At 46.2% G+C, this 16,013-nt stretch overlaps 1 protein-coding gene across 2 annotated transcripts in view; it reads left to right on the forward strand.

The window, feature by feature from the left end:
• The window catches only part of SNX29 (sorting nexin 29), a 609,178-nt gene that overhangs the window by 418,240 nt on the left and 174,925 nt on the right, over positions 1-16,013 (forward strand). For both annotated transcript variants that reach the window (XM_030924514.1, XM_030924515.1), the window contains 2 exons: positions 10,219-10,274; positions 14,872-14,953. In XM_030924514.1, the coding sequence (XP_030780374.1) occupies positions 10,219-10,274; positions 14,872-14,953 (138 nt within the window). The remainder of the gene's footprint in view (positions 1-10,218; positions 10,275-14,871; positions 14,954-16,013) is intronic.

The raw sequence follows: 16,013 nt of genomic DNA on the forward strand, positions 1-16,013 counted from the left end.
CACAAGGTCAGGAGATTGAGACCATCCTGGCTAATACGGTGAAACCCCATCTCTACTAAAGAATACAAAAAACTCGCCAGGCGACGAGGTGGGCGCCTGTAGTCCCAGCTACTTGGGAGGCGGAGGCAGGAGAATGGCGTGAACCTGGGAGGCGGAGCTTGCAGTGAGCTGAGATCCGGCCACCGCACTCCAGCCTGGGCGACAGAGCCAGACTCCGTCTCAAAAAAAAAAAAAAAAAAAAAAAAGAAATCCTACATCCACTCCCCATGTTACTGTAACAGTAGCGCGAGCCAGTTCAGATTCTCGGTTTTGCACAGCTGCCTTTCTTTGGCATCATCTGGTTTGATCTGTGCCTCAGTTTCCCTGGCTGTTCAATAGGAGTTAAGGATGAAATAGTGCATGAGAACTGATATGATTTGGCTGTGTCCCCACCCACATCTCATCTTGAATTGTAGCCCCCATAGTTCCCATGTGTTGTGGGAGGGACCTGGTGGGAGATAATGGAATCACAGGGGTGGTTTCTCCCATACTGTTCTCGTGGTAGTGATTAAGTCTCATGAGATCTGAGGGTTTTATAAGCAGTTTCCCCTTTCCCTTGGCTCTTGTTCTTCTCCTGCCTGCCACCATGTAAGATGTGACTTGCTCTTTCTTGCCTTCTGCCATGTTGTGAGGCCTCCCCAGCCATGTGGAACTGTGAGTCCATTAAAGTCTTTCTTTTATAATTACCTTTATCAGCAGCGTGAGAACAGACTAATACAAGAACATTTGTTCCATGTTTGCTGAACTTAAAAAAAAAATCATGTTCGTGTAACCTTTTAAGAGCAACTCATCCTTAGCAACTCAGTAGGGGGCATGGGTCAATAGGGAGAACACAGGAAGGGCTCTGGCCACTGAGACTTGAAACATCTTCTAGAAACCCTGGGACCTGGGAGGAGAGGCTAAAAACACCACAGATGTGGGGCAAAGCAGGAGAAGCCTGGAGCCCAGGGCCCCAGCCACTGTAAGGCTGCTCATTTACTCTTCAGACCGTTCCCCTCATCTGAAGCAGGAGCAAGTTTGGGTTAGTTGAATACTCTCCACTCATTGCGGTAAGTCTGAGTGTTTCACCAACTGGTTGAAAACTCATAACTTAAGAATAGTTCTATATTGGTAGCTTCAGCCTGGAGGGATGCTAGAGAGTTGTTGATTTGTGCTTTTCTTACAGGTGATTCTTTTTTTTTTATTTTTTATTTTTTATTTTTTATTTATTTTTTTTTTTGAGGCGGAGTCTCGCTCTGTGGCCCAGGCTGGAGTGCAGTGGCCGGATCTCAGCTCACTGCAAGCTCTGCCTCCTGGGTTTTATGCCATTCTCCTGCCTCAACCTCCCGAGTAGCTGGGACTACAGGCGCCCACCACCTCACCCGGCTAGTTTTTTTGTATTTTTTTTAGTAGAGACGGGGTTTCACAGGGTTAGCCAGGATGGTCTCGATCTCCTGACCTCGTGATCCGCCCGTCTCGGCCTCCCAAAGTGCTGGGATTACAAGCTTGAGGCTTGAGCCACCGCGCCCGGCCATAGGTGATTCTTAAAAGTCTGTTGATATAAAGGGGATGGCAGAGAGTTTGGCATGTTACCCCTTGTGTGCAGTTCAGGTGTGTGTGTGTGTGTGTGTGTGTGTGTGTATGCACATGCGCGCAGCCTCCTGGCGGTTCACCTGTTGTCTCCCATCTCTGCTCTGCAGCCAGAGTGACTGAAGTGTGAGCTGGACCAGACTCTCTCTTGCTTAAATCCCTCAGAGGTTTCCCCCGTTGGAGCACAGACCAAAGGCATTCTCATCTCCCTAATGCTTCAGGCTCCTCCCAGACGCCTCATCCATCCCTGTCCTCCGTGGACTTTTCACAGCCTTAACTGTCTAATGAATTGTGCTGACTGCTGCGTGGAGGCTGTCTGTCCTGGTGGGTTGTATGCTTTGCGAACCCTGGGGCTTCCTCTCCCCTGGCACCTGCAGAGAGTCTCACTACTGAGTGGAATGTAGTGCAAATCTGTGGAATAAGCATAGGCATAACTAGTGTGCATTTGTGGAATGGAGCAGTCAGCCCCTCACTCCAGGCGAGGGCTGCTCAACACCCAGACCGCCGTGCCCTCAGCGGGGGTTTCCACAGAGCCCAGAATGTTTCTCCGCCAGGTACTGGGCTGGGGCGGTTGTTGCAGGATCCTATTGGAGCTTCCCAACAACCCCATCCAGGGAAGCTTCTATTGTCCCCATTTTCCAAGAGGGAAGTAAGGCCCAGATAAGTGGAGTGGTTTATTCTCGGCCACACAGCTGAGTCAGAGCTCAGGCCCGGCAGACCCAAGTCTTGTTCGGTCTTTAAAGTGAAAAACAAACAAACAAAAAAACACTTATTTAGAATGAGGAAGTAAATCGCAACAGATTATCTTTATTTGTTGTTTAGAGATGGGGTCTCACTCTGTCATCCTGGCTGGGGTGCAGTGGCGCAATCACGCCTCACTGCAGCATCTCCCTCCCGGGATAGGGCAATCCTTCCACTTCAGCCTCATGAGTAGTTGGGACTACAGGAGCATGCCACCACGCCCAGCTACTTTTTAAATATTCTGTAGAGATGGGGTCTCCCTGTATTGCCCAGACTGGCCTTAGTCTCCTGGGCTCAAGCGATCCTCCTGCCTTGGCCTCCTGAATTACTGGGATTATAGGCATGAGCCACCATGCCCAGCCTTACAAATTATCGTTGTTAAAGAGCTGATACGTACCACAAATACCACAGAATCCAGACAAACATCATAGTTTAATTAATCAACCATTAGGCACATTTCTCTGATCCCTTTTCTCCTACATTTTTAAGCTGCATACTCTGATAGCCTGTTTAGCAGACAGTACTGTTACATCATTTTCTGTACAGAGAGTAGAAAGATAATTCAGTCATTCTTCCAGCATCGTGGAACAAAAACTTTCCAGCATTTTGCTTGAAATTTTAAAAGCAATTATATGAAAGAATTTTACAGTGAACACGTGTATACCTACCACTTAGAGTCTGCCATTAACATTTTGCTGTACTTTATCATCGTTTTTTTATCCATCCATCTATGCATGCATCCATACAGCCATTCATTCATTCATCTGTCCATTTTATCTTTTTTGGGATGCATTTCATAGTAAATTGCAGGTATCGGTACATGTTTCTTCCAAAATACTTCAGTATGCACATAGAACTTTACCATCACCCCAGAATGGCCCTTCATGCCATTTCCTGGTGTTCCCCACTCCACTCTCCCCGAGGCATTCACTGTTCTGATTTTCTTTCCACCACAGACGTGATAGTTTCTTTCTTTTGATTTAAAATTGCGTGATTGTTATGTTGATTTTTTGAAAGGTTAACAAGTCATGTACGTGGTAAAAATTTATAAGGTCTGAAGTTTTACAGATAGGAATAAATCCTCCTGTCTCCTCTGACACTTGCTTCTCAGTGCCTTCCCTCAAAGGCATCCATGGCTAGCAGGTTCTTACGTGTCTTTATAGAAATGGTTCCTGCATATAGACACGTGTGTCTCCCGACACGCTACTTCTTCATGAGGATAGTAGTTCACCTGACACATTGTTTTGTGTCTGGCTTTTCTAATTTGACTTATATCTTAGAGATCTCCTCCTCCTTAGAGGGGATGCCTGCTGTTCTTTTGGTAACTGCACAGCCTTGCTGTGACTGTGCTGTATTTTATATAACCATTTTGTTCCTTGTTTCCAGGCTTTTATTACCCTAAGTGGTGTTGCAACAAATGTCTTTGTATCCTTATCTCTGTGCTTATGTTGTCCATCACTCTTTATTTCTTGGAAAGAAAGTAGATGTCCATTCTTAGTGAATTAGTAAGTTCGATTATTTCCCCATGCCCTTTGCCTCCCACTACTTCCCTGCTCCAGCCATTCATTCATCCATCTGTCCATTTTTACATCCGCCTGTCTATCCATCCAATGGGAACATTCACTGAGCAGTCAGATGTGCCTGCCTACCACCTTGGACTCTGAGAATATTGTCCTCGACACCCCCATTATCTTTTGGGAAAAACAAATATGTCAAAAACTGATTGACATAAGTGTGGTAGTCTATATTTGTGTGAGGTTTCAGGGCTGCCCAGAGGATAAAATAAAAACTCTTTAAAGCTCTTACTTGCCAAGTTTTTACTCCTAGCAAAGGAGTAACACCTTGCTAGGTTTTACTAGCAAGTCCTTGACCTCGGCTGTTTTTAAAAACCACAGAGAACAAAAACAACAAAACAAAACCACAGAGATATGATACCTCTAGTTGTATGTTTATAAATCAAATGAAAAAACTAACAGAGAACCCTGAAAGTGCTCCAGAACTGGACTGGCTTTGTCCTGAAGGGCATGGATAGTCCAGTCCGACTTTATGATCATATCATAAGGCCTGAGCCTGTTGCTTGGCTTGACCACCCAAGCTGAGAGACGGAACTGTGCCATTTCCCATTATGTTCCTTATTAAAAGATGCGATGAGAAAGCAAGCTCATTGGTGGAATGGAAAAGTTGTCATTTTTTTTGGCAGTAAAAAGGGAGAGCTAATTGCATAAGGGCAGGCTATTTGAAAACAGGGATGAGTGAGAAAGCAACTCTGGAAAACAAATTATGGCTGTCTCTTCATGATTGGAACAAAGATTTGCTGCCTCCATAGCATCTTCCTTGTTGCTTTTCTTTGGAGCAGTGAATCTGAGAACCTGGTAATTAGAAGGAAGAAAATAAGATTCTCTTCTTTGATTTTTTTCTTTTGTCTCCAAACTATCTTGTCCTTCCCATGCATCAACATTTTGAATTTGCTACAAAGCAGTCTAAAAATCTTTTGGCATTTAAGGGTGGAAACATAGTGTATCTTATGGTTCATTTGTTCATTTATTCATTCATTCAGTGTGTTAATTCGGTGCCTACATGTGCTGGGTTCTTGGCCAGGCTGCAGTGTGTCATGGTGAACAGGTAGGTGTGGTAAGCACATATAGTGCTCTCTGAGCTCACAAGGAGGGTTCCAATCTGCAGATAACCAGCGTGGAGTCATGACAGGCTGAGGAATGTGAAACGTAGAGGGTTGCAATGGAGACGCTGTTTAGTTCTGGTGGTCTGGGAAGGTGCCTCCTAGGAATTCATATTTTGGCTGAGTCTCAAATGAAAAGAGCTAACCTTACAGAGAGGCTAAGGAAGAGGAGAAGGGAACTGTAGCTTACAGTAATACTTGCTTCACAGATTGTTTGAGCATTTACTGTGAGACTGTGAAGTCCTTGGCATGTAGTAATTGTTCAACACATGCTGGCCTCTCCCCTTGCCTTTGTTGATTCTTTTGAATAGGGCAATCAGAGGCTGGTTGTCATGAGGTAGACAAGGAAGAAATCAAGGTTTACGGAAGCCAAGTGACTTCTCAAACCATCAGAGGAAGCCCAGGATTAGAACTCAAAACGTCTGCATTTCCATCTGTTCCTGAGAGCTTATGTTCCTGAGGCTCGGAGTCTGGAGGCTGACCTGTGTACCCAGAGATGGAAAAGGACCTGGGACTTCCTAGGGGCAAAGCCTCCTAAGTCATCCTGCAGTAGCAACAGCAAAATAAAATCAGAAAACCCCCAAGCTTTAAGAAGGCTCAAGGTTTTAGACCCAGTTGTACATCTGTATATGTCTACTTTGGAGCTACTGAGTCCTTTCAGACTTTCTTCATCCATCAGAGGTCCGTTTACCAGCTAAGGCTCTTGAGTATGAATAGGGTTACTTCATTTTCTGGGCATCCCAGAGGCAAGATGTGAAGAACGGAGACTTTGTAGTGGGAGGCAGTATAGCTTAGCAGTTAGAAGTGCAGGCTCTGGAGCCAGACCACCTGCATTTGAACTCCACCTATGCTACTTACTATCCAAATGACCTTAGGCAAGTTACTTTTATGGAGTATATATCGCTGTATGTGAAACTACCCCAAAACTCAATGGCTTTTTAAAAAGATGGCTATTTTTTAATCTCTCATGATTTTGTGGGCTGACTGAGCTCAGCTGGGTGGTTCTTCTGCATCATGTGGTATCGACCAGGACTTGACTGAGCTGGGCATCCAAGTTAGCGCTCTCATTTATCTGGCAGTTGGTGGTGGCAGCCTACTGGGACCTCAGATGGGATTATTGATCAGAATACCTCGTGTGGCTTCTCCACCTGGAGAAAGCCTGAGCACCTGAAGTCACTGAGGCTGAGTGAGAGGCTGCTGAGTAGACTTAGAGATTTGATTTGGGGTCCTGACATCTTTATTTCCTCTGTGTTTATTCACAGTGATCTCTCTTGTCCTTGCCCATGAAATCAGGAGCACACCTCTGCCCACCTGCTGTGGAAGAGCTTTGTAGAGTGGGCAGCCTTTGATGATACTGGTGGTGGCAGTGTCATTCTTGCACACCCCTCAGGACTAGAAGTGAGGGCAGCTGCAACGATGGAAGGGTTCCCTGTTCATCTTCACTGCCCCCTTACCCGGACCCTTATTGTGCTAATGGGAGGAGGTGTAATTTTTTTTCTATGGCTCTGGCAAATTGGCTAATTTTCTTTTTTTCTCCCTCTTCTGTCTTTCCTTTTTATTTAAAGAAGCATTTATTCAGCACATAATGGATACTTTTCATTCTTTTTGGCAGAACCTCTAGTGTCTTCCCAGGTTTGAGGACTTGCCAGTCAAAGTGGCAGGGTGGACCTGTGTCAGACTTCCATATAGCACTGGGGTCAAGAGTTTCATGACTAGGGAGAGAGCTGTTGTCCTGGCATGTACCTGCTCCCCACCTCCCCCAACAACCCAGGAAAACCTGAGTCAGGGGAGATGATGGAAACTTCTTTGCTGACGCAGCCCAGAAGTGGATTCCCCGTTGGTCTCATCTACCATTTCACATCCTTGTGTGTACAGCACCGAGGGTGTTTGCTCTGGCATGATTCAGGAATCCTGGCTGCTCTGTTGCTCTAGTAACAGCATCTGCCTTTCCTTGCACCTAAAGACTGCCACGTGAGTGCCCAGACCACAGGCATAGGGTGAGCTGCCTTCTCTGCAGGGTCAGGGAGAGGCGAATGGAGATAGCCATGTTGCTGATGGCTGGTTTGTGCCCCATATCGAGGGTAAACTAAAGAGAAGTCTGCATCCCAGGGATGTGTTCTCCAAGATTCCCCAGACTTCGGGAGGTCACAGGGGATGCTTGTGGCCAGTATCAGTAGAAAGTTGATTTTTCTTACAAAATAATCTCTTCTCCACAGTCTTTATTGCCAGAATATAAAGTAAAATCAGCTCTCTAAAGGGCTGCTGTCAAGTCTAGCTAACATCTGGCTCCAGTCTTGAAAGACAGTGAGAAAAGACAATTTGATGTTGAGTAAGCTCGGCCTTTAATTATTATCATGCATTTGCTACAGTGCCTGGCCTTGTTATCAAGTTATGTTCCACAGAGGTTAGAAAGTTCCCAAATTCTTTTTCTAAGCAGCCTCCCTGGTACTCATGTAGGCACACAAAATCTCCTGGTTTACTGATCCCAATAATGCCACGTAATTAGAAGAAAAGCCTCTAAGTCAGAAGGATTGAACAACTCCTGGGTACGCATATCCACTATTCAAAATGTTCCCTGAAAATCACCACCCCGAAGGGAAACTTTTACCTACACAAAAGATACCTTGTTCCAGAATTAGTCAATTTTGAAGAAGCCTTTTGTTTTCTATAATTGTAGATTAATGTCTGTCCATAAAAAATCTGCCTTGTCTTTCCCCTTGGTCTTTTTGGTTGCCTTCTGCCTGTGCTCTGTGGGGTAGATACAGCAAGACGCTCTTGTGATTGAGTTTCCTGGGTGCAAACTCGGTTCACTTCCATTTGGAAATGAGGCTGCATTTAAAGGCGGTGGCGATTGTGTGTAGCATTGGAGCTGGTGTTCTGATGGCCTGTGAGTCCCCCTCCAGCCTGCTCACTTGATCCCCATAGCATGTCCAGAAGAGCCTTTCCCAGCCTCAGTGCTGAGGGGGAAACCCAGAGAAGAGGAGTGGCCTGCTGGTGTCCTGGCCATTTTTTTTTTTTTTTTTTTTCTGAGACGGAGTCTTGCTCTGTCACCCAGGCTGGAGTACAGTGGCCGGATCTCAGCTCACTGCAAGCTCCGCCTCCCCAGTTTATGCCATTCTCCTGCCTCAGCCTCCCGAGTAGCTGGGACTACAGGTGCCCGCCACCTCGCCCGGCTAGTTTTTTGTATTTTTTTTTAGTAGAGACGGGGTTTCACCGTGTTAGCCAGGATGGTCTCGATCTCCTGACCTCGTGATCTGCCCGTGTCGGCCTCCCAAAGTGCTGGAATTACAGGCTTGAGTCACCGCGCCTGGCGTCCTGGCCATTTCTACTGGGCTCCACATGGATGTAAAAGGGGAGAATGGGTGTTGTCTAGAAGGTGACATGGCCTTAGAACCCTTTCTTTGCCCTTTTCCGTCCCTGATGCATAACTGTTTGGAAGGCACTATCTCTGCCACCTTGCTTTCTGGATTTGAGTGAAATGCATGGAATGGGATGAGGTGGAAAGGGTATTTGATTACTTAATAATGTGATATGCACTTAAATTAATATATATCTGCTTATGGTTATGCAGTTAATATGTCTTCATTGTAGAAGGTACAGAAAAGTTCAAAATAGAAAATACAAATTCTCTTAATTTTTTTTTTGAAACAGGGTCATGCTCTGTCACCCAGGTTAGGGTACAGTGGTGTGATCATAGGTCACTGCAGCCTTGAACTGCGGGACTCAAGTGATGCTCCCACGTCAGCCTCTGGAGTAGGTGGGACTACAGGCTTGTGCCACCATGCCTGGCTAATGTTTTTTTCCATTATTTTTAGGAGAGACACGATCTTGCTATGTTGCCCAGGCTCGTCTTGAACTCCTGGGCTCAAGCGATCTGCCCACCTCAGCCTCCCAAAGTGTTGGAGTTACAGGCAGGAGCCACTTCACCCAGCCTCCACTGTTGATTGAAGGAGAGCCTTCTAATGTGTCCTAACCTTCAGTTTCTTCATTTCTTCTTGAAGCCTTCAAGACTACTTCAGTCTTACTTTATTTTTTCACCTTTTAGCTGACTTTTCCTGTTTGCTGAGGATTTATAGCAGAAAAGCTTTGAAGTTGGACAGATCCATTTCCTAAATGTGTGACCTTGGGCAAGTTTTTCAGCCTCCCTGAGCCTTGGTTTCCTCATCTGTAAAGTGGGGAGAATAATACCTGTCCTCAAGTTCACTGTGAAGCTTGCTGGGGATTGCGGGTAGTGTGGGAACCCCGAGAGGTGAAAGGTGTGAAGTCAGTGTCCTCTTTTTTCCCTTCACTACCCCTCACCCTTCTCTGTTCCACTTGGTTTCTCTTAGTCTTGATCCTCCTTCTTAAAATTCTAGCCAATTTAATTTCTAGCAGATAAAAAAAAGAAGCTTATTCCCTCGGTATGAGAAAAATATCAACATTTATTGAACGTCTACCACTACTGGGCATTTTGCTGTCTGCTTTACATAGTAATTGCAATCCTTGTGACAGCTGTGAGAATCAGTTTCCTATCTGAGGGGGAGCTGAGGGTGGGTAACTTACTGGGGGTCACGTGTACCTGTGAATGCCTGGCTGCCCTCACCCCCACCTCCACAGTGTGTGGTAAGGACCCCTAAGCGGTACTGGTGGTGGGCTCCACCATGCCACACAGTTTGGTTTCTCTTCTCTAGTCATTATCTCATGTGGCCCTTCTGAGTCAGAAGAAGAAGCCGTATTCTGCTGCCTCAAATTGCTCATACATTATGAGGGGAAAGGATGGAGCCGTTGTGGGGGTGACTTTGGCCTTTTGTGTTTACCTACTGGGTGTGTCTGTGTGTGCGATGTTCATCATGGTGACAATGGATGTTTTTTCCATTGCACCTCTGATAACTTGCATCTCAGATCCTAATTAGGCCTTTACTGCTCCAAAATTACATGCTGTTACATGCCTGTGATTATCTCAATAGGATTAACAGTCCCTTGTCCCTAAAGATAATTGAGATCTCTCATGCTGGCATATTTTTATTGCTGCAACATCCTCTCCAACCATCCCTCCACACAGTCTCTTACTGTTTTCCAGTGACTGCTTTTTCACTTCATTCTGAACAGGAAATACTCAGGGATCTCTGAGAGGCAGAATTCTTCTGTGATTATGCAAACCATGGTAACCATTATGCGTTTTCTCTCTCCTCTCCCCCTTCTCCTGATGGTAGGTGCCTGGAGATTTGAGTCAAACGTCCGAAGACCAGAGTTTGTCGGATTTTGAAATGTAAGTCCACAGCCTGTGCTCACAAGGGATCCTTTAGAAACTGGACTCTGTTGTTGGCTTCTGTCCCAGAAGACCATAGAGGGAAACAGAAATTACTGTTCAGACCCACACCAGGTTGATGTGGTTCTTGTAGAGCTAGTAGGAGTCGTTCTCCTACAGCCTCAGTCCGGCCCTCAGATATGTTTTATCTCCCCCTTGGGTATTTAAAAACTTCTTTTTTTTTTTTCTTGGCTGACATTTAGAAGTTGGAAGCTATCACATAAAAATACAAATTTCCTTTATTTTCTTTAAAAATTAGATGTTTGTCCCTGTGAGGTCACAGTCTGCTGGAGCTGAGTAAAAGCTGTCCCCTTTGCACAGGGCACGTGCTGTCCAATTGACCACAGTCCCCGCTCTTTGCTGTTGCCTGGAAGTGACCGACTTCACTCATTGTTTTATCTGTGTAGACCCTTGGGTTATTGGAAACAAGAGTAGTCAGTGCCTTGGTCGGATTTTTGATTGGATTAGATTCGATTTGGTGCCTCTGCTGAGCACCCCTAGGGAGAGGTTAGTTGGTCATCAGACTATTTTTTTTTGAGACGTAATCTCTGTTGCCCAGGCTGGAGTGGAGTGGCACGATCTCAGCTCATTGCACCCTCCGCCCGCCAGGTTGAAGTGATTCTGCTGCCTCAGCCTTCCAAGTAGCTGGGATTATAGGCACACACCACCACACCTGGCTAATTTTTGTATTTTTTACTAGAGATGGGGTTTCACCCTGTTGACCAGCCTCGTCTCAAACTCCTGACCTCAGGTGGTCCACCTACCTCAGCCTCCCAAAGTGTTGGGATTACAGACAGGAGCCACTGCACTCAGCTGATTTTTGTTCAGGATTTCTTGGGCTTTGGACAAATAGATCCCTTAGGCTGGTAAAGGAAATGGGATAAGCTCTCTCCTCTCTCATTCAGCTCTGGTGAGTTTAAAGTTCAGCACCCCTTGGGAAGAAACGCCCCTTCTAGAGCAGGCAGGGCTGGGCCTTGGAAAGAGCATTTCTTCAGAACCAGGCTGGCGTACATTGAAATCTCAGGCATCAGTCCAGCCATTTGACCTCACTGGGCCTCACTTTCCTAATCTGTGAGGTGAAGGTCCTGATGTGAACCTTGCGGGGCTTGTGGTGGCAGTAAGAGTGAGATTATGAAAGCCATGAGGGCATCACAGGGCTACTTGTGTTGGGGCAACTGCTGAGGTCGGGGGTGGAGGTGGCCGTTAGGTTGATAGGATGGAGAGGCTGAGGTTGGGTGAGAGGTGAGGAATGAAAATCAAAGGTGAATTTGCCTGCTGTGGGCTTGTGGGCGGGGGGAGCACAGCATGAAGAGGCTCCTGGAATGCAGTCCAGTGGAGGGCAGCGGTGGGAAGAAACTGGGAAGACAGGGGACAGCCACAGAGGGGAGTCCCAGACACGAGACTGGAAGCACTCATTATTAAAGCAAGAATTCACCCAGGTCCTGCTGCAGGCTGGTGTCCGGGCAAGTCCCCGATAGAGGGGATCAATTAGCCATGGTCCCTGCCCTCAAGTGGTTCTGCCTGATCCAGGCCACGTTGTCTCTCCCCAGAGATTTGGAACCTCCCCCAACCAGTTTACTCATCTACACTAAAGCCAGAGGGAGCAATGGCACCATTCCCTTCTCATCATGGAGACCGAAATCCTTTGTGGAGCTTGCGAGGAAGGCCCTCACTCATCTCTGGCTTCCCCAGCCTTTGCCACTCCTCTCCCTGCATCAGCCACTCTGGCAGTTCCACTCCTCTAACCCACTTGGTCTTCTCCCTTTAGGGTTATTATTTTACCTGCTTAAACCACTTGTACACGACATCGCCTCTGTGCTGGACATTGTTCTAACCCACTCAGTCCCTACAACAACCTTCAGAGATGGGTATCATCTCACAGATGATGAAATGGAGCTGGAATTCAAACCCAGGCAGTGCTGGTGTAGACTCAGTACTCTTCACAAATGCTTATTCTCCTGCCTGAAGTACCTTTCTCATCCTCGACCTCCCTTCCCCAACTTGGCTAACTCTAAATATCCCTTAAAGCCTGGCCGAAACATTGCTTCTTCAAAGAAGCCTTCTCTGGTGTCCCAGACCAAAGCAGGCCCTGGAAGTCACTCTCCTTAGATCCAGTGTTCCTTGGTGGCACTTACAATAGTAGTAAATAATTTATGTGTAACAGCTGTTGGCATATCTACACCTGACAACAAAGCTTCAGAACATATGATGTAAAAAATCAACAGAAATGAAAGGATAAACAGCTCTACAGTAAGAGTTGACCTCAGTACCCCACTTTTAGTAATGGATAGGATAACTAGATAGAAGATCAGTAAGGGGATAGAAGATTTAAACAACATGAGAAACCAATTAGATATAACAGGCTTATATAGAACATTCCCCAAACAGCAGAATGCACATTCTTCTCAAGTACACATAACTTTCCAGGAAAGGCCATATGTTAGGCCACAAAACCAGTCTTAATAACTTTTTAAAAATTGAAATTATCCAAAGTATCTTCCTTGACCACAAAAGAGTAAAAAAAAAAAAAAAAATTTTTTTTTTGAGATGGAGTTTCACTCTATTGCCCAGGCTAGAGTGCAGTTGTGTGATCTCGGCTCGCTGCAACCTCCGCCTCCAGGTTCAAGTGATTCTCCTGCCTCAGCCTCACAAGTAGCTGGGACTACAGGCACGTGCCACCATGCCCAGCTAATTTTTGTATTTTTAGTAGAGATAGGGTTTCACCATCTTGACCAGGCTGGTCTCGAACTCCTGACCTCAGATGATCTGCCTGCCTCAGCCTCCCAAAGTGCTGTGATTGCAGGTGTGAGCCCCTGTACCCAGCCCACAACAGAGTAAATTTTATGGAGATTTGTCTGTCTCCCATGTTAAAACTGAATGCTCCATGGAGAAAGGGCTATGTCTGCTTCTTTTATTGCTCTATCTCCAGTACCCAGAGTAGCTTCTCAATAAATACTTGTTTAATGAGTGAGTGAAGGAACAAAAGGATGAACAAATGAACTAACACCTAGGAGGGAGATGGTCACATAAACAATCAATTCTGATACAGTGTGGTCAATGCACTGAAAGAGAGAACCATCTAATCCAGACTGGGGTATCCTCGCTCTAATCATGGGAGGTTGTCCAGTCCTCACCAATCCAGAAAAGTTATTAAAAACCAGAGTGCTAGTTATATTTCTGCCTTTGTAGCCTACCACAGAAATGAAAGGAGAATGTTCTAGGCACTAGTACAATTTCAGGGACCTTTCCAGGAGGAAAGTGATTAGATACACAAACCAGTTTTGATGGCTCAGAATTGCAATGTGCATTGAGCCCTGGGGAAGTGGTCAATGGGTTTTAATTTACCCCTCAAAGGAGGTCAGCTTCTCAGCTCAGAGATTAGAAGAAATGCTGTTTCAGGAGAGACCCATTACCTGAAGGGTTATTTTCATTGTGAAAATGAAATGGTCTTTACTCTAGAGGTTGTGAGAACATTGAGTCGTGGAATCTTCCATCGTCGGTGTCTCAAATTGTGTTCCAAACCCAGAAGGCTGGCGAGTTTTTATGAGCTGCTCTTTAGAGAGAAGGAGAGCTCAGGAGAAAGCATTTAGCCCTGGAAGAGCTCTAATTAGAGGCGAAGGCTGGGACCTTACAGCCCTTCCAGAATGGTGCAGTGCCGTTTTGATAATTACTACAATTGATCTTGAAGTTTCAGGGACAGTCAGCTTATTAGCTCTGTGTAATTTGGATCCAGCCAGGTACAAATGTGATAGTGACTTACAAGTTGTTTAAAGTCATCACATAAGACAAAACAATCACAAAACCAAAGTGTCTATTAAACATGCCTCAAATAGCCCATGTGAGGTGAGAAATAAATGATTTTACTATAGGTAAAAGCATGGAACTGTTCATGGCAGGTACTCAGTAAATTATTTTGCATTTGACTTTAAACCTTGGTGTACTGGACCCATATACACGGTGTTTTTGGAAAAGTTGAAAGAGAGGTATTTGTACCCATCAGCCTGGTTTTGTAACTTGTCATTTTCTCTTGTTCCTCCCTCCTCCCATCCTAAACAGCTGTCACCCTTGTTGCCATGAGTGTTGGTCTCCTGAGCTCATTTGTGGAGTCTGATCTTAAAATGGGCTCAGGGTCTAAAGTCAGCTCAGTAAGGAGGCAGCGTGACTGCTGGGTACTCCAGAAACGCTGGGCATTGCTGTGTGTGACCTCCTGTGATCGCGTCCTTGGGGCTTCCGGTTATTATCCTCATTTTCAGATGTGGAGACTGAGGTTCAGATACATTATGGGCCAGATCACTCCGTAAGAACTGAAGGGAGCTCTTTCTCACTCCAGAGTACAGGTTGTGTGTGTGTGTATGTGTGTATATGGAGAGAGAGAGACACAGGCTCAGTGATAAGACTTAAACTTGTCCTTTAGCTTGCCATCAGGTGTGATGTTGTCATAAATTGCTTGTGCATAATACCTCATAGAGGAGAAAATTGTCTCCTTGCCTCTTTTTTATTTGTTATTGTTTTGTAAGTTAAAATGTCCAATGTTGGTCTCTCTCTCTTTTGGTTATAGATCAAACCGGGCGCTGATCAATGTCTGGATCCCCTCCGTGTTTCTCCGGGGCAAGGCAGCAAATGCATTCCACGTGTATCAGGTGAGTGCCTGGTTTTCAGGTGGACATCACAGCCGGGTGGAAAGACGTCCATTTGTCATGCTGTGGTGCTTTGCCTCTTGGCGGTGGGGCACTATGATTAGGAAGCCATGGCCCTCCATATACCCACATGGTAACTGCCCGGAGGCCTTATGGAAGAAGTCTGTGGCTTTCAGTTGGGCAGGAGGATACAGTGGGCCTCTTCGTGCCAGTCAGGCTCGTAGTGTGGCTGCTGTGGAATCTCAGCTCGGACTGCAGAAACGGAGATGTGTTGGCTTGTATTGCATCTGAAAAGTCCAGTGGTAGGTCGGGCTTTGGGCATGGCTGGACCTGCCATCAGGAACCTGCTGCCGTCTCCTGTATCTGCTGCTTGGTGACCCTTTCAGGCCAGCTGTCTGTGGGTTGACAGGATGACCCCAGCAGCGCCAGGTTCTCAGCCCATCTGGATGGGCAGGTCTCACTGGTCTGTCCTGGATCTTGAGCCTCTTCCTACACCTTGAGGTTGGGTGATGGACTCGTTGACTGGCCTGAGTCAGTTCATGTGACCACCACTGGCCCCAGGGTGGACGTTTACCTCACCTGACCACATGTCTGAGAGTGGGGAAAGGAGATTCCCGAAATGAGAGCCAGAGAATTCTTTCCAAAAGAAGGGGCAACTGACGCTTGACAAGCAGGACCTGTGGACGTCACCTCTGCTTTCTTGGGGTTAGCGATAGCCGCACCCAGGTGGGCACTGAGTGTCTTGGGCAGCGAGATGTGTGTCTGTTGAGGAGGTGATTTTACCCAGTCAAGGGGACTCCAGTTCTCCATCTCCTCTCTGATTTTCTGAAGCTTCTTTTAGCCCTGCCCACATCTCGTCTGCATGTCTGTCTTCCCTCTCCTCCTCTCTCTTACCACGAACTCTGATTTCCAGGCCTTTGTGCGCCCTTGTTCTGGGACTGCTTTGTTCTCGGTGCTGAGCCCCAGCTGCTTCCTGCTTCTTCTGTCTGCTTGTGCTAAAATAATTGTCTTTAGGTTTTGTTTTATTCCCCATGAGCTCTCTGCAAAGCCTTGGATTTTGTTG

This window comes from Rhinopithecus roxellana, chromosome 20, assembly GCF_007565055.1.
Source record: "Rhinopithecus roxellana isolate Shanxi Qingling chromosome 20, ASM756505v1, whole genome shotgun sequence".
Lineage (NCBI taxonomy): Eukaryota > Metazoa > Chordata > Mammalia > Primates > Cercopithecidae > Rhinopithecus > Rhinopithecus roxellana.